The sequence below is a fragment of the Thalassophryne amazonica genome, chromosome 15 (assembly GCF_902500255.1).
Source record: "Thalassophryne amazonica chromosome 15, fThaAma1.1, whole genome shotgun sequence".
Taxonomy (NCBI): Eukaryota; Metazoa; Chordata; class Actinopteri; order Batrachoidiformes; family Batrachoididae; genus Thalassophryne; species Thalassophryne amazonica.
In genome coordinates, this window is record NC_047117.1 from 29,785,543 (window position 1) to 29,811,102 (window position 25,560).

Genomic DNA, 25,560 nt, shown 5'->3' on the forward strand with positions numbered 1-25,560 from the left:
CTCTGTATGCACCACTCTGCATTTAATCATTAGTGATTGATCTCTGCTCCCCTCCACAACATGTCTTTTTCTTGGTTCTCTCCCTCAGCCCCAACCAGTCCCAGCAGAAGACTGCCCCTCCCTGAGCCTGGTTCTGCTGGAGTTTTTCCTTCCCACTGTCGCCAAGTGCTTGCTCACAGGGGGTCGTTTTGACCGTTGGGGTTTTTACGTAATTATTGTATGGCCTTGCCTTACAATATAAAGCGCCTTGGGGCAACTGTTTGTTGTGATTTGGCGCTATATAAATAAAATTGATGATGATGATGATGTTTCGGAGACAATGCTGATGAAAGCGTTCCAGTAATCTGCTGGCGATACAGAACCCAGGTTTCAGCTCCATACAGGAGGGTAGGGACCACAATGGCTCTGTAGACCTGCACTTTTGTGGAAAGTCGCAGTGCATGATTCTGCCAGACTTTCTTGGAGAGTCGAGCAAAAGAACTGCTGGCCTTGGCAAGGCGACTGTCTAGGTCCTTGGCAACAGATGCGTCGTTTGAGATAACACTACCGAGATACGTGAAGTGCTCTACTGCATTCAGGCTGGTACCCTCGATGTTGATTTGGGGTGGGGTATATGCTGTATGGGGGACCGGTTGATACAGCACTTCTGTCTTTCTCAGGCTGATGGTGAGGCCGAAGGCTCTTGCTGCTTCAGCAAAACAGTTGACAATGTGCTGCAAGGCTTGCTCCGTATGGGCGATGAGGGCGCAGTCATCTGCGAAGAGCAGCTCCATGATTAGCTGTCCTGTGATCTTAGTGTGGGACAGAATGCGCCGCAAGTTAAACAGACTTCCGTCAGTTCTGAAGCAGATATATATGCCGTCTGTCAAGTCTTCTTTGGCCTCACGAAGCATCATGCTGAAGAAGATGAAGAACAGAGTGGGCGCGAGGATGCAACCTTGTTTGACGCCATTTGAAATGGAGAAGCTGCCGGACAGAGTCCCGTTGTACCTAACTTGTCCCATCTGGCCTTCATGCAGCTGGTGGATGATGGTGAGGAGCTTTGGAGGGCAGCCAAGGCGTGCAAGAATCTTCCACAAACCCTCACGACTGACCGTGTCAAAAGCCTTGGTTAGGTCTATGAGGGCTGCATAAAGGGCCATTTTCTGTTCTCTGCACTTCTGCTGGATCTGTCTCAGGACGAAGATCATGTCGGTGGTTCCCCTGTTGGCCCGAAATCTGCACTGACTCTCGGGAGTATTTTCATGCGCTATGGTAGGGGTAAGCCTGTTGAGCAGCACTCGAGCCAAAATCTTACCTGCTATTGAGAGGAGAGTGATACCTCCGTAATTAGAACAGTCAGACTTGTCGCCCTTGTTCTTGTACAGGGAGACAATGACCGCATCCTGAAGGTCATGTGGAACCATTCCCTTTTCCCAGCAACTGGAGAAGAGAATCTGAAGCTTGTTGAGGACTGCCTCACCTCCATTTTGGTACACCTCTGCTGGGATGCCATCTATGCCAGGAGACTTCCCTGGATTCAGCTGCGTGGTGGCCTTTCGGATCTCTTCAAGTGTTGGGGGGTCATCAAGTTCCCATTTCACCTCCACCTGGGGAATCTTCTCGATTGATGACTCTTGCACAGTGCACTTGTCACTGAAGAGGTTTTCAAAGTGTTCTGACCAACGCTGCATAATGGTTTCCTTGTCCGTCAGAAGGGTGGAGCCATCTGAGGAGTGCAGGGGTGCTTGCACTTGATGTGCTGGCCCATGGATGGTCTTAAGGGCTTCATAAAAGGAGCGCTTGTCTCTGGCATTGGCATGTTGTTGTGTCTTCTCCTCAAAAGCTAGCCACCAGTCGTTCTGCAGTATGCGGAGCTTGCTTTGCAGTGTGGAGCAGGCATTTCTGTAAGCTGTCTTGGCAGAGTGGTCATCAGGTTTAGCTAAAAGTCTTGTGGCATGCACGTTTCTTTTCTAGTAGTTCCTGGATCTGTGCATCAGACTCATCAAACCAGTTTTTATTTTTCCTGGCTGAGAAGCCCACTACTTCTGCTGCCGTCTCCTGAAGGATGGTCTTTAATCTCATCCACTGTTGTTCAGGGTCATCAGGCAGGCCTTCTTCTCCACCCAGTCTCTCCTCTAGTTTTGCCTGGAACTCCTTTTTTGTGTCTATGTCTTGCAGCTTGTGGATTTGTAGCTTCTTAAACTGTGGGCCTTTCTTCTTAGGAGGGGGCTTGAAAGTGAAAGCAATCTTGGAATGGACCAAGCGATGATCCGTATAGCAATCCACGCTAGGCATCACCCTCGTATGTAGTATGTCTCTTCTATCACGCTGTCGCGTCAGAACGTAGTCCAGAAGGTGCCAGTGTTTGGAGCATGGGTGTCTCCAGGTTGCTTTGAATCTGTCTTTCTGTTGGAACAGGCTGTTGGTGATCGTCAAGTCATGTGCAGAGCGGAACTCCAGCAGCCATTGTCGTTACAGTTGCCTATGCCATGTTTCCCTACCACGTCCTTCCATACATCAGAGTCACGGCCCACTCTGGCGTTGAAATCTCCCATGATGAGGAGCTTGTCCTGGGTGTCGACTCGCTGTAGAAGGTTGTGCAGATCGCTATAGAAAGCCTCCTTAACTCCGATGTTGGCCTGCATGGTTGGGGCATACACACTAACAATAGTGGCAAAATCCTTGTTGTTGATGGGGAGCCGGAGTGACATGAGTCGGTTAGAATGTCCAACTGGCAAACTGTGTAACCTATGTGCTATGGCGCTCTTAATCATGAACCCGACCCCTGAGAGTCGACGATCTTCTTTAGCCTTCCTTGACCAGAACAGTGTGTAGCCTGTGCCTTCCTCGGTGAGTGACCCTTGGTCTGCAAAGCACACCTCGCTGAGTGCAGCAATGTCTATGTCAAGCCTTGCTAGCTCTTTTGCGACTAAGGCTGAGCGTCTTCGAGGACGATCGCTATTGTCTGAGTCCATCATTGTGCGTACGTTCCAGCACGCAATTTTCAGGTTCTTTGTTTTTCTTTTCGCACCGCGTGTAGTGATGCCCGTTGGCAGCGGTGAGCCAACCGGGTCTAGTGAGACAAGCCATGTTTAGACCACCTTTTCTAGGTCTGTCTGCATGTGGAGCAAGCAGGGCTATCCCTAAACAGGGCTGCTTGGTCACCCAGGGCCCTGCCGGATGATGCTGTTGTCTCGGGTCAGCAATCAAACGACCATAGCTCCTGAGCCGCCTGCATGCAGGATCGAGACTGCAGCTCCCAGTGCCATCATGCACCTGCAGTTTTCGCCTCTTCCCATCGCTGCAGGGCTTTCCTTCCCGCCTGCGCTTGTTGCTTAAAGTGGGGATCAGCTCGCGCACACCAATTCCACTCTTTAGGCAAGGTGGCACTCCACAGTGGCACAGACAAGCTGAGACGGCTGTGGCGACCACCAGGCTGTAGGTTTTACATCAGAGTGACCTTCTCCTAGCCTCTGGCTAAAGAACCTTCTTCGGTGGCACGGCGGTAGTAACCCAGGCTGGGGGTTTAACATCAGGGTTTTCCTTCCCCTAGGTGGACCGCCTTAACAGGGCTAATGAGTCCCATCTACCCATTGCTATAACCCAGATTGAATAAACAATATCTGTGTTGTAAAACAACAACAACAAAAACACAAAGCCAACCTAATCAAAACCAAAGTGAGTGCAGCTCCAGGAAAACCTACCTCTACCTCTACCCTACCTCTAAAACTGACTGAAAATAAATCTGACTCAATCTAAACCAAAACAATTCATCTAGAATTGTTTTGAATTGAATCGGTGTATAACTTTGCAAAAACAATGTCGGAGTGTGTAGTTTTCTCTGGGCCCCTCCCCAATCGGACCGGGAGTGACATGTTTAGCCGCATGATCTCCTTGAATTGCTGACTGTCTGAGTGGTGTCCAAAAAATGAGGTGGGCTTCATAGATAATTGGCAAAGCTTCTGGGGAAAACCTGGTCTTGTTAGGAGAGACGGCATCCATCCCACTTTGGATGGAGCAGCTCTCATTTCTAGAAATCTGGCCAATTTTCTTAAATCCTCCAAACCGTGACTATCCAGGGTTGGGGCACAGAGAAACTCACAGTAACGACCAGGTGGACGATAGATAACAACAAATAAAACTGGTTTTTGGGACTTCCAATTTGGATGGACAAGACTAAGAGTCAAGCTTTCAAATGAATTAAAGCTCTGTCTGGGTTTTTGATTAATTAATAAGCTGGAGTGGACGATTGCTGCTAATCCTCCCCCTCGGCCCGTGCTACGAGCATTCTGACAGTTAGTGTGACTCGGAGGTGTTGACTCATTTAAACTAACATATTCATCCTGCTGTAACCAGGTTTCTGTAAGGCAGAATAAATCAATATGTTGATCAATTATTATATCATTTACTAACAGGGACTTAGAAGAGAGAGACCTAATGTTTAATAGACCACATTTAACTGTTTTAGTCTGTGGTGCAGTTGAAGGTGCTATATTATTTTTTCTTTTTGAATTTTTATGCTTAACTAGATTTTTACTGGTTGTTGGTGGTCTGGGAGCAGGCACCGTCTCTACGGGGATAGGGTATTGGGGGGATGGCAGGGGGAGAGAAGCTGCAGAGAGGTGTGTAAGACTACAACTCTGCTTCCTGGTCCCAACCCTGGATAGTCACGGTTTGGAGCGTTTAATAAAATTGGCCAGATTTCTAGAAATGAGAGCTACTCCATCCAAAGTGGGATGGATGCCGTCTCTCCTAACAAGACCAGGTTTTCCCCAGAAGCTTTGCCAATTATCTATGAAGCCCACCTCATTTTTTGGACAGCACTCAGACAGCCAGCAATTCAAGGAGAACATGCGGCTAAACATGTCACTCCCGGTCCGATTGGGGAGGGGCCCAGAGAAAACTACAGAGTCCGACATTGTTAATAATGCCTCTAAGAGCCACTCTGAGCCACTATACTGCCACGATAGCTCACGAAACAAAAAAAAAAACAGGGTGTGTGGCTCCTTCTTCATCCTTCATTATTCGGTGGGACCTCGGCTTAAGACTGTTATACAGCAGGCTTTCATATGGAAATTAGTCCATTTAGTAGTTACCTACTAAAGAAATAATTTTTGTTCTGGCACCTCATCAAAATTAGACATCATGGAAATGACACAAATAGTTTTGTAAAAACGGGTATAATTAGAGTTCTGTCGGTAAACAAATGGGATAACAAGCCACATGACCACTGCTGCTGATAGACCAGTAGTAATTATCCTTGTTTGGCAAACTAAACTTTTTTGGTCATTTCCACCTTGTCATTAAACCAAACGTTATCTTTAAAATCTGCTTGTGCACCCTGATTGTCAAACAGCCCTTCTCTGACAGATGTGTAAGAAGGTGCCAAGTTACCATGATTCCAGAACTATTGAAATAAATAAACTCAAATAAACGACAAGTTGCTAAGATTCCAGCCGCCACCTACCACATGGTGAAGCCACCTATAAATTGTAACTACTTTAGAGCCCCTTCACACGTAGCACGAAAGATGCAGAAATCGTGAGAAAATCCACGAACCCAAAACAAAATGGAGAACCACAAAATATTCCACCAGCTGTCAGGAAGGACGCACGGTCAGACAGGCGTGCACAATATCGCGACAACGGTTTCGTGCATGCTCGTGTTCATGCACACGAACATAGTGCAAGCGCGTGGAAAGTCACGCACACATAAGCGGTGAGAAAAATGAATAAAACACTACAATTTACAATACTTAATTCCTGCTATAAAGAGCAGATTTAGCCTCCGCCTAGACATACACCAGAAAGTAATGAAATGACGTGGATTACTGTTCTCACTTTCATGTTTTACATGAATTACCTGATGTGCTCGAGCCGGCCGGCTCCCGTGTCGTGAAGAGCCGGGCTCTCGTGTCGTAAACACATGCAGCCAGCATGGTGTGTCCAGTGCGCAGTGATCCGCTGCAAATGTGATCTGTTTTTTTTATTATTACAATGTGGGGAAATTCCAGAGTGAAACTTGCCTCGCAGGGCAGTCCTGTGGGGTGATTTCTTGCATGGCACGATATTCACCAGTGTTGCGGTGTGCTAATGCAGCAGTCAGCTGAAGCAATATGTGTTTTAATTGATTTCCACCCGAGGACAGCATGTCACCGTCCGCGCTTCACACTGCAGTTATTCATCTTAATATCCTATAAGCCAGTACAGGTGTTCCCCAGCTGTGACTTGCGAGCACATATATCTGACCCAGCTGCACATCTCAGGGGGACACGCCCACCTCTGTCGGTGGACCTCAGCAGGTCACAGAAAAGAAAGGCTCACTCTCTGTTGCTTTGTTCTATGGTTTTGATTTAATGTATGACAACACACTCCACAAGCCATTTGTGTTGGGGTGGGGGCGACACTCTCCACATGTCATTTGTGTGTGTGTGTGGGGGGGGGGGGGGTTCAGCACAGTTGCACCCATGTGTGTTGCTAGGTGGCGCCACACTTGTGTTGCACTTTGACAATTTTCACAGACAGGTTGAATGTGGCCACCTGCTTTCTCTGTCTTTGTGTGCGTGAATGGTTGTAGCGACAGGTGTACAAGGCGTTTAAGGCAGCTCCGATTTTTCACCAATAGCATGCAATTCCTCCTTCATGCACCAGTCGGCTTCAATCGTGTTATGTGTGAAGGGGCCCTCAACATTATTTAATATTATTGTATACCTTTTCACAAGCAAGACTGGTTTATATGGCTTCATTATTAACTTTTATGGACTCTATGCTCATTAGCAGTTTGTTTTTGGTGCTTGCCATCTTAGATTTTCTCCTCTTGTTGTGTTCTTGCTAACTTGCATCATTGTTTCAGAGCAAGTGAAAAAGTTCTGAGACACAGAGTGTAGCACCTTCAGCAAAACTGTTAATCAGACAAACAATACTATTTTGATTCGCAGGAGTTAATTTGTGAAACAAACATGGACACATAACAGCAAACGCTTCTTCTTTCTGTCTTTTTGTGGTTGAATGAGTGCATGTGCTGGGCTGTACAGTGTGCACTCAATGCCATGCTTGTCAATAATTGCGTGTTTCACCTTTGGGGGAAAAGATTTACAGTATGTATTTATGTATGTTACCGGTATGTATTTAATTAAAAGTTCAAACCATCTTTCTGTGTAAATATGTCATGTTACAATGTGGACACCTGCGGATTATAGACAAGTATGGCCTATATATGTACAGTTTTTTTTTTTCTTCTTCTTCTTCTTTTTAAAATTGGTGGGTGTGGCTTATATTCAGGTGCGCTCAATAGTCCGGAAATTGTGGTAAGTGGAAAAATCGTATCTAAGCAGTGAAACGACAATACCATTTGTTGGCAAACAGCAGTTCTTGTATACAACATAGTACTAGCACTACATCTACGGCTCAGGTTATGAATGATTCTGAAAGCATCATTATAGACAACTTTAATCGAATTACTGCTAGAGAGTTTAAAATTTCTCCACAATACACATAAGTAAATATTACCACACAAAGAACTGAACAATCTGTTCTTGAAAAAGTTGAACAGAAATAAAATTTTCTCCCTCGCATATTACTTCGAGCAGGCCAACTTTACTTTTCTAAGTCATCACGCAATTTATTGTCAATGATATGACCAAGGTATTTGTACTTATCAACAAACTTCAAAAACTCCATTCAAAACAACATCATCATAACTTCCGTATCTGCAGGTGTTAAACAATATAAGTTGAGACTTGGAGCTATTGTACAAAATATCATTAGCAACACCATACTCAGAACAAATATCCGGGAGCTTTTGAACGGCCTTCACATAAGGAGCAAAAACAACGAGATCATGCAGACATTACAAATACAAGACAGGTGAAACACCCATACTATAAAGGTCTTCATGAATATTGTTCAAGATATCACACTCTTGCTTGAGTAACATTAAGTCCTGTAGTCATAAAATATCACAGTTGTGTATGAAAGATCCCAACAGGGGAATCTTACTTTTAAGACCATAAGTTATAAGATAAAATATGTAAATCTATCATGAAATCTAAGATCATTTAACATAAAATTTTCACACCCCTACACCCTTGGGCAAGCACTCAGCTTTATACAGTAGTGATGGTTCATCGCACACTGCATCAGCTTTGAATGAGGCGTAGTTGTAAAATTTAGTCTTAAGCTTTTCACAGGTAACATCAAGATCCAAAGTGGTCTTAGCATACTTAACTATGTCGTCACAAGAAGTGTTGGGGGCCACTCGGGACAAGCACACAGACGCTTGCATAGTGCTGGAGACCTTCAGAGACAACGAAGTTTATGCGCCTATCACGGGCTTCTTTGCGATGACCTGGAAGCCATCGGTGCCGATCACGGTGGCCGAGCAGTGGGCGCTCGAGGTAGCAGGAGCAGGTGGCGCCTGGCGGCGAGGAGCCAGGGGGGACAACAGGTGGCTGGGACATCCAGGGCGGCTCACCTGCGCTGGTGTTCTGTGGGAGGCGGCCATGGCTCGGCTGCTGGAACGGCATCTGCTTGCCTGCCTGTGGTATTGAGGGCCATGCAGTGGTGTCATCGACACACATCAACTCTTGGGGAATGGACCTAGCAGTCACCTCTTGGATTTGCTGCCTCATAGCACCAAACTCCTTCCTCATCATGGAGAACTGCAGCATGGAGGACAATTCAGTGAATTTACCATCGACGAGGGGCACGTGGGACAGGTCACAAGTGCAGAAGTGAGGCAAATTCTTGCACTTATGCATGATGGTCAGGATATCAGCAACATTGTTCATATCTTTCTTGTCGCCCTGTCTCTTCTTTTGCCTGCCGGTGGATGAGTCCTGAATAGCCCTTGAGTTGTAGAGAACAGTTTTTGCGGCTTCAATCTCCTCACCTCTGTAGAAGTCTGTGACTGTCTTCACTAGATGGTCGTGGGCTACAAAGTCTATCTTGTTTGTCAGGAAACACAGCAGGTCATTCACGATTATTGTCAAATCCTCACCAGCAGAGGGACTGGAGTCATCTGTGGCTGAAGGTTCATTGCCCGAGGCCATTTTTGGGCAATAGCTGCTAGCAGAGTGCTAACTCTGAAGCTAACACCACCCCGGGCGTCGCACACAAAAACTGATTTCTTCAACCAAGGATGTCCACACAGATCAGATTTTCCTGGAGCTATAGTCAGAACAGCCTCATCAGGGACCGGTACATGCTTTAGCAAGTCTTTTAGCACACTCAGAACGGCGCCAAACAAACAGGAGCTAACAGTCAGGAGCCTCTTCATTACCTGCTCTGGATCAGTGAACTTTAGGGTTGAAAACAGAATCCAGCACGTTGATTAGTTTCTTCTCTTCTTTAAATCTACTCGTTTCTTCTTGCTGCTTTGCGATGTTTGTTTCTACCAACTCAAATATCTCAGCATTAACAGCAGTTAGCCGCTGTTTCAACAACCTTAGCGGTTCAACCCCTTTGTGCTAACTTTGCCTTTTTATTATTTTTTTTTTTATAAAATCTAAACAAAATGGTGATGTTTTGCTCCCGCTACAGTCTTGAGGAATTGCACTGGGATGCTTCCGTTATAGAGTGGTCAAGCATGGTGGTAGTAATGCTGTGACAAGCCATTTCTCACCTGCAGAGTTTGCAGAGCACCATGTTGTTTGGTCTTTGCTTAAAATGCTCCCACACTTTAGAAGGACGTGAGCAAATATATAACTTTTTTTCCTCTGCTTGAGCTGCTTGCACACCAGAGTCTATTCTCTAACTATTCAATGGTACATTATGTAAATCAACGCACTTTGACGCACTTACATTGACATGTCATCGCAACCCTAGATTTAAATGTGCTTGCAATGTGCTCTGTACAAGTGTAATATATAGGAAAGTACAAGTATCGGATGTGGACTCTGTATCAGCAGATACTCAACATTAAAGGGCTTAGATTGGAGCAGCAACAACAACAAAAAAAACCCTGATAGGGACATCCCTATTTAAAATCTGACTTTTCTTTTTGAAAAGGCACCGTGACATCACTCTGGTGCCTTTTCAAGGAACCTATCAGACAGAGCGAAACTTGATCACCTTCAAAGAAGGAGAATCTTGTTTTTGCCATCTATCTGCAGTCAGCTGATTTTACAGAAAATCTATCACAATGAAAACAAAACTTTATCTGTGATAGCAGATTGGACAGACACTATGTTCTTGCTGAGGGTCAGTGCTTTTATCACTGTTGGCATTATAAGATAGTTGTTAGATTTGTGATTGTAGTCACAGCTTTCATTTAATTATTTTCACAAGTCATACTGCAGACTGACTTGTATTAGATTAAGGCAGATCACTTTTTGTGCAGTTAACCCTCTGGGGCCAACGCCGTCGTATACAACGGCTAAGATCAAGCTTCACTAAATTATAAATAACTTTTTAATGACATGAGATAGAAACTTACCTTTTTTTTTGCTGAAAAGTTAACTCCGCGGACTTTCGAGCCAGCCATCGGCCATCTTTGTACTCCTCATAGAAGCTGTGTGATGATGTGCGCAATGTGAGTGTCCAATCGGAATTGGTTCACCGTCACATGGTTTTCCAAAATGCAATAGTAGGGCAGATTCACCTCACGTGAAAAGCCAAAGATCATTTTCAGGAGTGATATGTTACTAGTTGGCTTGTTTGAATAGTCCCCGAGTGAACTGTCCAAAAAAATGCCCTCGGACCCCAGAGGGTTAAATGTTTACATTGTTTTTTACCTCCGCTAAGGAGGTTATGTTTTCGGTCGCGTCCGTTTGTTTGTTGGTTGGTTGGTTTTTAGCAGGATTACTCAAAATATCCTCAACAGATGTCAATGAAATTTTTACCAGGGGTGTATGTTGGCCTAACGTAGAAGTCATTAAATTTTGGTAATGATCCGGAACACGATCCGGATCCAGTAATTTTTTTAACTATTCTTTATCATTGTAGGATAGGGCCAATTTCAACATTTTTGCATCTAACTTCATGAAGATGGGTCACAAAGGCTGAACAAAAATTAAGTTACGAAACAACAATTTAGCATTTGTTTCTCCTCATTGAATGAATTTGTTATTAGAAAAAAAAAACGTGTAGTTCATGCAGTTTCTCTTTGTAAATACATTAGCTGAAGATCTAAGGGTTTAACCATCTGGGGCCGACGCCGTCGTATACGATGGCTGAGACCAAGCTTTACTAAATTATAAATAACTTTTTAATGATATGAGTTAACTCTGCAGACCTTCGAGCCACCGTCCACTAAAATGACCTCATTTCACAGTTTTTGTTAGAAGTGCTAATAGCCGATGTGTGTTGACAAAACAAATGTTATCAGATGCAATGAAATGTTATCAGACTGTAGCAAGCACTCATACCAAAGCAGTGGGGTATATTGTGCTCTCAGAGCACTTTTGCGTTATCTTGTCCACAAATGCACGCACACACATGCCAGTGAAAACAATATCCTGCTTCACCAGCGTGCAGGGTAATAAAAAAAAAAGTTATGTAAATCCTATTGGTGTTTTTGCTTCGGTCGCTTGAAACAGATGAGGGACACCAGGGTTGACTGAGACAGTACAGATGAAGTGGATTGTCAGGGTCATAACTCAGTCTTGATGGAATTGTGAATTACATACATACAATTAAAAGTTCTATTTTAGGAACAAAAATTAGAAAATAATACTTCAAAACAACCACACCACCATTTAATCTGTTTTTAATTTTATTTAACCAGGTTACTCCCACTGAAATCAAGATCTATTTTGCAAGGGAGACCTGTGCAATTGTAAAGTTTAAAACTGCAAATTTTTTTTCAAGTGTCTTTAAAAAACAGACATTGCATATTATAAGCAGACTTGGGGATTCTGGTGCCTCACTCAACTGTCTTCTCCTTCTTCTGTTTGGGTGTGTGCCTGGTACAACCGTTTAAAGTAACAAAGTAACAAATATTAAATATATACCTTGCAACACAACCGCATGCTACTGGTTTTACTTCTTAAACGGAACCTATCAGCCATGGAGAATATCGTCCTGCTGTCCAATGTTGCTTCTTTGCTTCACACTGCTTCACAACCTTACATATTTCAAAGTTCATTAAACATCTGATTGCTGTTGTCGCCTTTGCGTATTTTGGGTTTTTCATTTGTGCAACCGCAGTCCGTAAGCCAGTAAACATAGACACCGTGAACTGTGAGCAATGCTAACTACTTCAAAGTCCCATGTCCACACCACAACTGTCCTGTTGAGATTACAAAGACCACGTCACTTCCTCTCCAAGCCATCATGGTCACACTCATGAAATCGAATAAACATTTGTGGCTTTCTCATAGATGCCGTAAATATAACCAGGGCTGTGAAAACTCTGCGGATCTGCGGGATTTTGCGGATTTCATCGTGGGGAGTGGGGGGTGTTAGTGTTGTACTCTTTAATCGTGATTGTTACTGAGTTTTTAAAATGCTTATCGCAAAGCCTTCTTTTTTTTTTTTACGACTTCATGCAAGTTTTATAAGTCCGCGGACACTGATCTGTGTGTTACAGGCAGTTTCCTCGGATCCGCGGCGTTTCGAGGAGAATAAATGCCACACAAAGCGTAGCTGTTACGACAGTTGTCGTAAAGCAGGACTGGTTGGTTGCTGCAGTGACCCTGTGGCTCCTGTACAAAGCTTAGCTAAACGTAGCATGTGGACATTGCACACTTTTAGAACCTTCAAGTTTTTAAAAGAAGAATTTTGCAGCATGTCTGTGTCATGGAGCGACATCAGACAGAGCGAAGATGGCGAGAAAGCGGGTTTGAAAAAGTGTGATAAGGACAAGAATCCGTAGAGTTGTTGCTGGCTTCATGAACACACCTGAAAGATAAACGGGAAAAGCGAACTGGTAAGAATTTTTTTTCTCTCTCCTGAAAATAAACACTGTGCTGTTCAAACAGGATTTCAGAAAAGATTATGTGCCTTTTTTTCTTTCATTAATCTAGACTTTCTTTCATTGAAAAAAAGACATTGTGGCTTTGAATGAATTTAGGCTACATGAATTTACACAACAATGTACATTAGTTTTTATTAATGTAGAGTTTTTTCATGGGAAAAAGACATTGTGGCTTTGAGTGGATTTACAGGAATTTACACAAGAATGTGTGGCTTTTTACTATAAGGTATGTTATTGATATTTTACCCTGATTTTTAAAATATTCTACAAACTTTAGCTGTGGTTTATGAAATGCTTTAACAGTCTTTTCAGTCTTCATGAATTTCATGTAATTTAATTGTTCTGAGTTAATGCATCATTTGGTTTACAATTAAAAGGAAAATCATTCCAGGTCCTACTTCCACGTCATATTGTGTTATTTCAACATGATCATTGACGGTTCAAATGAAAGGTTGAATCTAGGATCATTTAAATATGCACTAATTTTGAGATTTGTTCTTCCAGGAGATGTTGAAAATGTTCAGTACATGAAAATTTAATTTGGATTCTGGGGCCCCACAAGTCCCTAGACCCTGGCTTATGGGGGGCTGCACCCCCCACACTCCCTGCGAATTTTCCTCGGATTTCACAATTTTCATTTCACAGCCCTGAATATAACATGGGCATGAACGAGTTTCATGACCTATAGCAGCAGTCATGAATCGCACGACGACTGTGCTGATGTGCACGATTTATCGCTTATGTGAATGAAACCACAACACTGTTAACGAAAGAAACCTTGTCTTACACATTTGCTTTTGTCTTTTTGTTGTTGTTGCTTTTTTTTAATCCCACTGTACCAAACTTGTGCTGAACCGTGATGTCGAAACACAAATATGAACCAAACTGTGACTTCTGTGTACTATCACATGTCTAGTAAAAAAATAAAAGTACTTGCAGTGTAGACTTTCAACTTTAATTCAAATGTTTTAAGAAAAATATTGTATTAACCAATGAGGAATTACACAGTCCCTCTTTTTCCAGAGTTCAATTCGGGTAAGGTCAAGGAGCATGTGCCTTATACTGCATGTTGTCGCATCCACCCCAGCACGGAATTACTTCACGTCCTGGATAACCACCCCCAGTACAGACTGTCAGTTCAGTTCCACTTTTTAAAAGTAACTGTCATCTCTGCTGCATCCAGTTGAACTGTGGTCATCCGCTTGGCCGTTTCCAGTTGCTGGGGTCCTCAAAACTGAAGCAGCTGTGTGCTGGATCATGTTCAGAGAGACACACCACATGGCCACAGTATCACAACAAGCATCTTTTCATTATGCAATTATATACCATCATAGACCACGGGCCGTGTAATTAATATCCCTTTGGATTTTTGAGACCATGACCTACGTCTGTGGTGGGTGCAAAACTTTTTGGCAGATGAAATCCTATGGTACGCCAATCAACATGCTTTTTTTTTTTTCACAAATGTGAATTTTGAGCATTAGGAAGAAACATTGGCCCAAATCAAAATAACAACACAGAAAGCATGCAGTTGACATTTAAAAAAATACTTTTATCAGTATTTATGGATTTTATTATTTAATAAGAAAAAAATGGTGATTCCATTTCATCATCGCTGCTGTCCCCGTCAGAATCTTCTTCACTGTCATCATTATCTAAAGTATTGCATCCAATCATTTCTGGCACATTTGCACAGATCTGTGCATGGAACATTGTTTTGTAGACAAGTACAAATGTCTGCATCTCTGCATTTACTTTTTTTTTGTTTGTTTGTTTTACAATTACCAATGCAAATTCCATTGCACAATTATGCAGTTGCATAAAATCAAAATGACCATGAAATCGATTAGCCATGAGAGTCAGGGGTGCCCAACCTTTTTTGAACCAAGATCTACTTTTAAAGTCGAATGTGTATCAAGATCTACCAAACTGCATCAGAAGTCATCGCATAGACAAAATGTATTATGCACCAGTATAATAACACTATTTTCTGCTACAAAGCTAATTTTGGGCACATTGGGCAGACCTACACATGTACTTGTGTAGCCACAGAAAGACAGAAGAAGTTTTAGCTGCCCTGTATATGTTTAATTGTTTTTGCAGTTTAACCACTGTGAAACAATCACAAACAAAATAACAGTTTGTCTGACTGATTCACAAGTTTTAAGTTGAAATGTCTTGCACTGTTTTCTGTGAGGTTTCCCCACTGCAACTGCTCTTTTTCTCTCATTTTGAAACATTATCTTTGTTCACATACCGCAACAGGCAATGTCATGGAGCTAACTAATGCTCCATGCGCTACTTTTGCATCTCATACTGGTGGACTTTACATGCCGTAATACGGCTTGGTCAGCTCTTTGGAGCATGCTTGCTTTGCAGCAGGTGAGAGCATCACCATCGTGAAAACGTATTCATATACTCAGCAGCAACATGCCGTTAAGTTGGTTGTTGTGGTATGCGCTGGCCAGTGGGTGCTAGGGTGTTCCTTATTTTGCAAAGTTTCAAATTTAATACTCTGACCCCCTGAATAGGTTCCAGTTGATGAAAAAAAAAACAGTTAATATAATTTTCCGTATTCAGAGTATGTCCTTTAAAAAAAAAAAGAAACATTTTGGAGGTTCTGCGACTTGTACTCCTGTGCGACTTTTGTACATAAAAAAAAATCATTTTATTATTATTAATAATAATTACAATAATATATAGAATAAATGCCATTAATAAAAACTACACCACAACAGTGCACAATAATCCCAAATTAAAGAGCTAATAATACTGAAACAAGGTGCACCTTCAGTCCAGTGTGACCTACGTATGTTGATGCTACTTCTATAGGGGTTTTTTTTTTTTATCAGGTGTAATGTACTCCAGAAAATATGGTGAGTATACAAGCCACAAGCGATCTTCTCACGAACCAAACAGTTTTGTAAATTTTGCTATGTATCTGCACTGTAAATATCCTTTGGCATCTCCAAGTGAAGATGTTTATAGAAGCATGACGCATAAACTTGTACAGAAAATGAAACCTAATCTTGAAATTCTCACTCTGTGTGAAAAGCAAAGCTAAAATGCGCCACTTAGTGATATTTGTTTGCTTTTGCTTTTGTTTGTCAGTGGACTGTTTCAAACTTATGGCAACTCTCTTGCTTGTCATTTTTCTGTCTCAATCCAGAATATCCATGAGCTCCGATTTCCAGCATTACAGCTTCAGGATGCCAAATATAGGGTTCCAGAACCTTCCTCTTAATATCTACATTGTGGTGTTTGGAACAGCTATCTTTGTCTTCATCCTCAGCCTCCTATTCTGCTGCTACTTAATTAGGTAAGACACAGCACTTAGCTCTGCCTCTCGTGTGTAAGATTGTGCCACATCATCCACATATTCTGCTCATTTTGTGGGGCCAGTTTGCCAAGTTAGCTGGGGGGTAATAACATAGTTTCAACTTGCTGGTCCTCAATTTTAACCACCCATCCAGGAAAATGTAATCACCATTTCAGTGCATTTTTATGTCCTTGTCCTACAAAGTGAGTTTACATTAAAATTAACAAGTGTGCAAGTCATTCTGTGTTTGAAGAGGTTGGTTTGTAATTGGCATTTTTTTTCTCAAGATAACCCAAGGACTCAGGACTAAAATGATTTTAATCTTTTCCATATTTAATTTGATTGTTAAGGCCATCACAGGCTATGCATTTAAAAACAGCTATACAGTAAGGCTCACATATAATGGATTCAGGTGGACCAGCGAATTTTGCCCATTATTCGAAATACGTTATATGTGTAAACCAGGCAAAATCCACTACATTTGTAAAACGGAGAAAATCCGTTATCATTTATGTAACGGATTACTGTAGTTGTAGTCAGGAGGCGTTGAATGACCTATCTCGAGCACTAATGAGGCTTACATATTTCCTTGATTAAACGCCTGACGTTGAATAGGGGCCTGCCTCATTTAATGGCCGGATCAAAACTTTGCCTGAAAAAATAAACGCCTACCTTAAATAAGTGCCAGGCATTATGTGCATTAAAAATATACTAATATAAAATATTACATTTGGTCGAGTCACTGTTTTGTGTTTTTTAAATCTGCTGCGGAGTGGTACCTAAATTCCTAAAGGCATTATGGGAAATGAGTCTCCTCTCATCACCCCGTCAAAATACATAGAACACTGCCATCTACTGGATGGGAGTGTGAATAGCGTCCAGTGTGTGATCGTTGGTCGCTATTTGTTGTTCTGAATCACACTTCACAAACAGAATTTTCAGTTTTGCATATACCTTTTTTTAACAAATGAAAAAAATGACATTTACAAATACACACTTAATTGTGTATTGTTTTTACAGATAACAAATCAGAAATTTGTGTTTGTGGATCGCAAAACACATGCAAACCAAGGACTATTTGTAGATCACCCTCTGTGCATTGCAGGTATTAATGAGACAAATGTAACTCCATAAATGATTGTCTTTTCACTTTAAAAAGTAAAGATTTGCATGTACACGCTGGGTGCATACAAAGCAGACACACGGCCGATTGCTGCTGCAATGCATTATAGGAGTTCGGGGTTTGTTTTTTTATTATTATTATTGTAGTACATGTTAGTTTAGCAGTGTTGTCAGTGTTTTAGATCTGTTGTGTCTTTATAGTTCAAGGAGTTTTGTTAGTTTGGTGAAGAGTTATGTTGTGACAATGAGTGAAAAGTAGGGTTGGGTGTCGGGAACCAGTTCTTTTCGAGAATCATTAAGAAATGATTCAATACACCGATATCGATAGCATATTTGCTTAACGAGTCCCTTATTGGTCCTTCAGAGCGGCCGTTGTTTTTGAGGGTGTTTGTTGGGAAAATGATCATTTCTCTACGTTGATTGCAGACCCCGCAGTAGGTCTGTAATCAACCGCTTCTTCACGCGGCTCTACTTTGAAGCTTGAAGCAATGGTTCTTTGCTTCGCTGCTTTTCAGAAGCAGAAAATCTGCTTCTTAACCCCTCTCAAAGCCATTCAAATATGTGAATCGTGAGTCACTTTTGCGCGGATTAAAGTACTAACTGGGACTCCTGTCTTGTTGGAAGAATCAAATGACACCTCTTTCCAAAGTTTGTAATACAAACAATAAACTGCAGTCGATCAAAATGTTTTTTCCTCCCAAAAATGAGGCATCCTGCGCTGACGTGCAGCAGCCGGCTGAACTCAGTGCAGAGTTATAGAGTGACATTCATGCCAAAATGTCTGAAAGGAAATGCTTTTGACAAAAACTACAGATTTTGTTTATGGCTGTTTATGTCCAGAGATCAAGGATCCAGTGGCCAATTTCATATTTACTTACTTTAAGACTCAATAAAATGTTGTTGACATAGAAAACCTGTAAAGCCTACTTTTAGTACACAGAAAATTCACAAGAGGTATTGATAAGGGAATAGATGAGGAATCGGATTGATAAGCAGAATTGATAATGGCATCGATATTGATAAAATCTTGTCAATACCCGTCCCTAGTGATAAGTGCTTTGTGTTTGATCTCTTGTGCCACTGTCTGTGTTGTTGTATGTTAAAAGTACGAGGTCTGTCAATAAAGTATAGGTCCTTTTTATTTTTTCAAAAACTATATGGATTTCATTCATATGTTTTTACGTCAGACATGCTTGAACCCCCGTGCGCATGCATGAGTTTTTCCACGCCTGTCGGTGACGTCATTCGCCTGTGAGCACTCCTTGTGGGAGGAGTCGTCCAGCCCCTCGTCGGAATTCCTTTGTCTGAGAAGTTGCTGAGAGACTGGCGCTTTGTTTGATCAAATTTTTTCTAAACCTGTGAGACACATCGAAGTGGACACGGTTCGAAAAATTAAGCTGGTTTTCGGTGAAAATTTTAACGGCTGATGAGAGATTTTGAGGTGATACTGTCGCTTTAATGACTTCCCACGGAGCGAGACGTCGTGCAGCACTCCCAGGTGCCGTCGTCAGCCTGTTTCAAGCTGAAAACCTCCACATTTCAGGCTCTATTGATCCAGGACGTCGTGAGAGAACAGAGAAGTTTCAGAAGAAGTCGGTTTCAGCATTTTATCCGGATATTCCACTGTTAAAGGAGATTTTTTTTTTAATGAAAGACATGCGGACGGATTGCAGCGTCGGCTCGCAGCCGCTGCGACACTCCGCCACAGGAAAACACCTCCGTTGGAAGCCTTAAGGACAAGTTGGAACATGTCCAGCTGTTAAACAATTTCTCATATACTCACTCCACTGAAAGCCATCAAAAGCCGCCTGGATTTTACAAATGGTTATCAACACGGAGGTGTTTTTCCTGTGCCGCTGCACCGCGCCGGCTGCGTCCCGACGCGCGGACCCGTCCGCACGTCTTTCATTAAAAAAAATCTCCTTTAACAGTGGAATACCCGGATAAAATGCTGAAACCGACTTCTTCTGAAACTTCTCTGTTCTCTCACGACGTCCTGGATCAATAGAGCCTGAAATGTGGAGGTTTTCAGGTTGAAACAGCCTGACGACGGCGCCTGGGAGTGCTGCACGACATCTCGCACCATGGGAAGTCCTTAAAGCAACAGTATCACCTCAAAATCTCTCATCAGCCGTTAAAATTTTCACCGAAAACCAGCTTAATTTTTCGAACCGTGTCCACTTCGATGTGCCTCACAGGTTTAGAAAAAATTTTGATCAAACAAAGCGCCAGTCTCTCAGCAACTTCTCAGACAAAGGAATTCCGACGAGGGGCTGGACGACTCCTCCTACAAGGAGTGCTCCCAGGCGAATGACGTCACCGACAGGCGTGGAAAAACTCACGCATGCGCACGAGGGTTCAAGCATGTGTGACGTAAAAACATATGAATGAAATCCATATAGTTTTTGAAAAAAATAAAAAGGACCTATACTTTATTGACAGACCTCGTAAATGACACTTTTTGCTGCAGCTGCCCCGCCCCCTTCTTCTGTGGGAGGGCTGAGCCTCTCACAGTGGCCTGACTGTTGCAAAACACACGACAGGAACTAATGTTCGATTTTAGGGTTTACAAATGTTTTTGACTATTACGCTTTACTCACTATGCCGGGGGAAAAAAAATGTTAGCGGAACTAAATTTAGTGGAAGGTAATTGGTCCCCTTATGGTTTTCATAGTTAACTGAAAAGTTATTCTGCTAACGAAAAAGTTAGCTTTTACAGCTGGGCTGACTGACACGATGCAGATGAAGTGGCTTGTCATGAGTAGCATGAGTGGGATTCGAACCCAGGGCACATATGATGGATACAGTGTCATCATATGTTAAACAAAGACATCCAGTGACAGGCAGTATGCATCCAGAAGCATTTCTGAGTGATGAAGTGTTATAAAAGAAAATAAATCAAATGAACATAAAGCCTTTAATTAAAATGGAAAACTAATGAAATTTTAATTTTACTTGGTTTATATCCCTTTTAAATCATGCAAGGATACTATAGTAAAATGTTACAATTATGGACCATACGAGGTCTGTTAGAAAAGTATCCGACCTTTTAATTTTTTTCAAAAACCTGATGGATTTGAATCACATGTGCTTGCATGAGCCAACCTTGAACATTCGTGCGCATGCGTGAGTTCTTTCACGCCTGTCAGTTGCGTCATTTGCTTGTAAGCAGCCTTTGTGTGAGGATGGGTGGAGTCTCTTGTCGTTTTTTCTTTGCAAGGAAATTGCGGAACGACTGGAGCAGCGCAAATGTATCAAATTTTGCCAGAAACTGGGTGACAGCCAGGTGGAAACCATTCAGATTATTCAGACGACTTTCTGTGACGATGCTATGGGCATTACACAGATTAAGGAGCGGTACAACCGGTTTAAAGATGGCCGCACAACGGTGGAGAGCGAGCCACGCTCCGGTCGGCCATCAACATGCAGAAATGACCAGATCATTTCCAAAGTGAACGCTGTGGTGATGCGGGTCCGTCGTGTGACTATCCCAGAAATGGTGGAAGAGGTGGACATCAGCACTTTTTCGGCACATTCCACTGTGACAGAAGATTTTGCCATGAAAAGAGTTGCAGCGAAATTCATCGGCGCGAAGCTGATGGTGCAGCAAAAGCGCCTCCGCGATGAAGCCTCACAGGACATGTTGTGACATGCCCACCTCGTCCACAGTTTCTCGGATAGTCACACGACTGAAAACCCACCGAAAGCCATCTGAATCTTCCGAATGGTGGAAGAGCTGGGCATGTCACAACATGTCCTGTGAGGCTTCAACACGAAGGTGCTTTTGCTGCGCCATCAGCTTCGTGCCGATGAATTTCGCTGCAACTCTTTTCATGGCAAAATCTTCTGTCACAGTGGAATGTGCCGAAAAAGTGCTGATGTCCACCTCTTCCACCATTTCTCGGATAGTCACACAACGGTCCCACATCACCACAGAGTTCACTTTGGAAATGATCTGGTCATTTCAGCCTGTTGATGGCCGCCCAGAGAGCAGTGCGCTCTCCACCGTTGTGCGGCCGTCTTTAAACCGGTTGTACCGCTCCTTAATCTGTGTGAAGCCCATAGGATCGTCACCGAAAGCCATCTGAATAATCCGAATGGTTTCCACCTGGCTGTCGCCCAGTTTCTGGCAAAATTTGATGCAGTCGCGCTGCTCCAGTCGTTCTGCCATTTCCTTGCAAAGAAAAAAATGACAAGAGACTCCACCCATCCTCACACAAAGGCTGCTTACAAGCAAATGACGCAACCGACAGGTGTGAAAAAAAATCACGCATGCGCACGAATGTTCAAGGTTGGCTCATGCAAGCACACGTGATTCAAATCCATCAGGTTTTTGAAAAAAATTAAAAGGTCGGATACTTTTCTAACAGACCTCGTATACAAATTCACACCACTCTTTCATGATCCCATCATGGGGTCACCTTTGACCTTGCCCCCACAGATTTAGGAGTCTCTGCATTTATACCTGCTGATCTCTTTCAAAATGTCAGTTTCTCTCCTAGACTGTGCTACTTGTTTTACAGATCTCTCTCACTCTGCTGCGAGAGCTTAAGGTTACTTGTAACTGAGGTAAATCTTACAAACCTCTGAATTTCTTCTTTCTGTCTTACTTGTTTTTTCTCCCCTCTCTCAAACATATTTTTGCTCTCATAATTACCTATAAGCGCTTTTTGCCCAACAGTGTTCCCCGTCACTATTTGTTCAGAGTTATGTTTGTTTTCACTCATTAAAAAGTACAGTAGCTTAATGAATACCTTGCGTTTTTGCTGTATCTGTGGATACTTTCCTGTTTTTTTTTTTGCAAGCTTTTCCACAATGTGTTACTTTTTAATTGCCTTATCGAATATATTTTTGGTTATCTTAAGTTGATGTTTGCTGAGAGTTTAGTCTTTTGACGTGAAATGCAGGTCAGATAATATCATTTAATATTTAGCTTGATTAGTATTGCTTTAAATGGCAAGACAAATTTTGACAAGTTGGATTACAGTCATATTTTGAAGTAAAGTTTTTGAACTGTGTAATACAGATATGGTTTAAAATTATGGGACTAATGTCTTTACTGCATACAGACAGTTGACAAATTAAAGGAAAAACTGTGTTGCATGAGCATCAGTCCTGCATTGCATGTTGGTTTTCATTTGGACGCCAGTGTTAATAGATTAAACCTTGCACACTGCATGCGTGACAGAAGTGTCACAGATGCGTCTCAGTGTCTGAGCTGCGGCGACCCTCTAAAGAATAGACCTGGCACCTGTTTTTCACATGTGCTGCAAGGAACACACAGCTAAAATGGACAGAAAAATAATATGTAGGAACCAATTTTGACATCATACCAGCAACATTAAATACAATGCAAAATCCAAAAAAAGTTGGGGTGATATGGAAAATTGGGGGGGGGGCTGCAGTCATCATTACGTTTACTTGGACTTCTGTTTTGTTACCCTCATTTGCCTGCAACACATTTAAAAAAAAAAAAAAAAAAAAAAAGGCCAATTGGGAGATCCAAAAGCATGTACCACTCTCTAATGTTTCTGATCACAGTCTGGATGGTCTTTTTTTTCCTTTGGTCTGAAGCACATGGCATCCATTTCTTGCAAAAAGTTCTGGAATGTTGATTTGTTTGACCACAATACATGTTTCCACTGTGTTGTAGTTCAATTCAGATGCCTCCGAGCCCAAAGGAGCAGAGACTGATTCTGAACAAGGTTAACAGGCTTCTTTTTTGTGAAGTGCAGCAAAGTGAAGTGGCATTTGTGAATGTAACCCTGTATTGTACTGCTTGACAAAGGCTAAGTTTTCCCCAAGAATTCCTTGCATGTGGTTATATCGGCTATTGATGAATGACTGTTCTTGATGCAGTGCTGGCTGAAGGATTGGAAATCACGCCTTGCCCTTTACACACTTCCTTGAATAATTTATTAATAACATGCACTATAGATGGAGAAATATGCAAATCAATTTAGATCTTACTGGAAGAACATGGATTTGAAACATTTCTGTAATTTTCTCACACATTTGTTTAGAAACCGGAGGTCTTTGCTAATCAAAGATTCTTTCATGGATACTGCTTTTGTATAAAATCATGATTACAATCACTTGTTGACATCACTTGTTTGAAATAAAATCATTTAATTTTTGTTTTGTTTTGCTTGCCCTAAATTATTTACAGTTGGGGGGTGTTCCCTTTTCTTTCTTTATGTTTTTTTTTTTTTTTTTTGAATGTGGTTCACATTCCTTCAATGCACAGAAGGATGCATATTAAAAATGTAATTAGTGTGACCACACAAAAGTCGAAGTATATTTCGTTCATACGTTTTCAGTGAAATAGAAGTCAAATGGAAGGATTACTGGGGGGGGGGGGGGGGGGGTGTGGATTGTTTATTTGATGGCTTGTTTGTTTTTGCATTTTTCATATTGCCCCAACATTTTCTAATTTGGAGTCGTAATTAGGGATAGATATTAGGGATAGATGATTGTCGGCTAGGCCAATTATTAGCCAATTACCCACTGGCCGATAATCGTCCGATCACTCCTACCAATGGGACAGCCCAATTATCTGGCCAGCCGATTATCAGTCTATTCCTAGACTAGTAACACCTTTTCTATGAGGGAAGAAGTCACAGAATTAAAAAATATAAATACTCTTCTGAACCATTTCACATGACTGCTGTCCTGTTTCAAGAAGTCACTTTTTCTTTTGTGAATGCTCCTCAACTAAACTCAAACTGAGGTCTGTGACTTACAGGATCTGGATTTAAAAAAATAATTTGAGAAAGGAAAAGCTGATGATGAGTCTAGATATATTTATACATATTTTTTTTAAGTTTCTGCATTATAACACGTGAGTGAGGTGCTGTCAAGTGACTGCTGGTCCAGCTATGAAAGCCAGAAAAACAAACAAGCAAATCACACACACAAAAAAAAACCAAGCCCAAGCTTTGTTCCCTGTGAACATCATTTCCAAAAGATGGTTACAGAGGATACAGAGAGTGTTATCAGAGACAAAAACCAAAACCATGTAAACAACCTGCTCCACCAGCTTAAGAGCCACCAGGTTCGCTCACTGTTGGGGCCAGGCATTCAGGTTTTTCTTTAATTTGTCATCAGTGTCATGGGCTACCTGCTGGACCTGCCTCTTTTTAATTCACTAAAATGTGTAAATTCCAAAATAATGTTTCTCAAAATAGGGCTGGGTATTGTGAAGAACGTCCTTATATGTTGCAATGCGATTGTATTTGTGATACACATTTCAATAAATTGCACCACTCTTCATAATTTACTGCAGTGTTAAAAGTAGAGCTGACAGCAACTGTACAAAAATTGGGTAGTCAGATATTTGCATCACATTATACTGATAACTCAGCTAACAAATCAATAATAATAATAAGAAACACCATAATTTTCAATTTCCGTTCCAGTTCATTACAGTCTTTGACCCTTGATTGGAGTAAATGGGTATAGAGTAGGAAATGAATGAACGAATGATTTTTTTTATTAAAACTGTTTTTGCATTTCAGACATTTTACACACTGAATTAAAATTTGCCATAAAATCATATGATAAGGTGCACATGTTCTTCTTGAATGATTGAACTATATTGTAGATGCCATCATATGAAAATAAAGTTTCTACCTTTTCCTTCACCTCTTTGTGAATTTTCCTTTAAGTCATGTCAACATTTTGGGATCATATAACTTGACGGCTCCAAAGTATTTACCATTTGCGTGAGGTTGAGTTTTCCACGATGCTCAAGGTTGCAAAGAGCATTTGCTTTATTGAAATCATCCTGTTTTAGTTTTCAAACCAAAGTGCATATACACGGCAGCTTAAAAAGTGGAATGTGCTGCTCTTATACCTTGTGCAATGCTATTGTGTAAAAAACAAAAATTAATAATACTAATGGTGCCTACACGCATTGTTTTATCTCTTCATTTACAGGATGTGTAGATGATAAGTTCTTAGTTTGTAATATGGACTCTTGCTAATCAGAAAGTTGTTTTGTTTTTTCATGTCTCCAGGTTACGGCACCAGGCACAGAAAGAGCTGTATGCATACAAACAAGTAAGCATTCCACGGACACACACATACACAAATGGAGATTCTTACGGGTTTCCTCAGTTTTGATGATCTGAGACCTGGTCACACACCCAACCCAGACTTGGCCCAAGTATGAGTCTGCCTAATGTGGACTAATTCAGATCACTGGTGTGTTTTTGCTTTTA

General features: G+C 41.9%; 1 protein-coding gene across 1 annotated transcript in view; it reads left to right on the forward strand.

The window, feature by feature from the left end:
• The window catches only part of rnf24 (ring finger protein 24), a 98,478-nt gene that overhangs the window by 33,366 nt on the left and 39,552 nt on the right, over positions 1-25,560 (forward strand). The window contains exons 2-3 of the mRNA XM_034188819.1: positions 16,067-16,216; positions 25,357-25,399. Of these exons, the coding sequence (XP_034044710.1) occupies positions 16,074-16,216; positions 25,357-25,399 (186 nt within the window). The 5' untranslated portion in view covers positions 16,067-16,073. The remainder of the gene's footprint in view (positions 1-16,066; positions 16,217-25,356; positions 25,400-25,560) is intronic.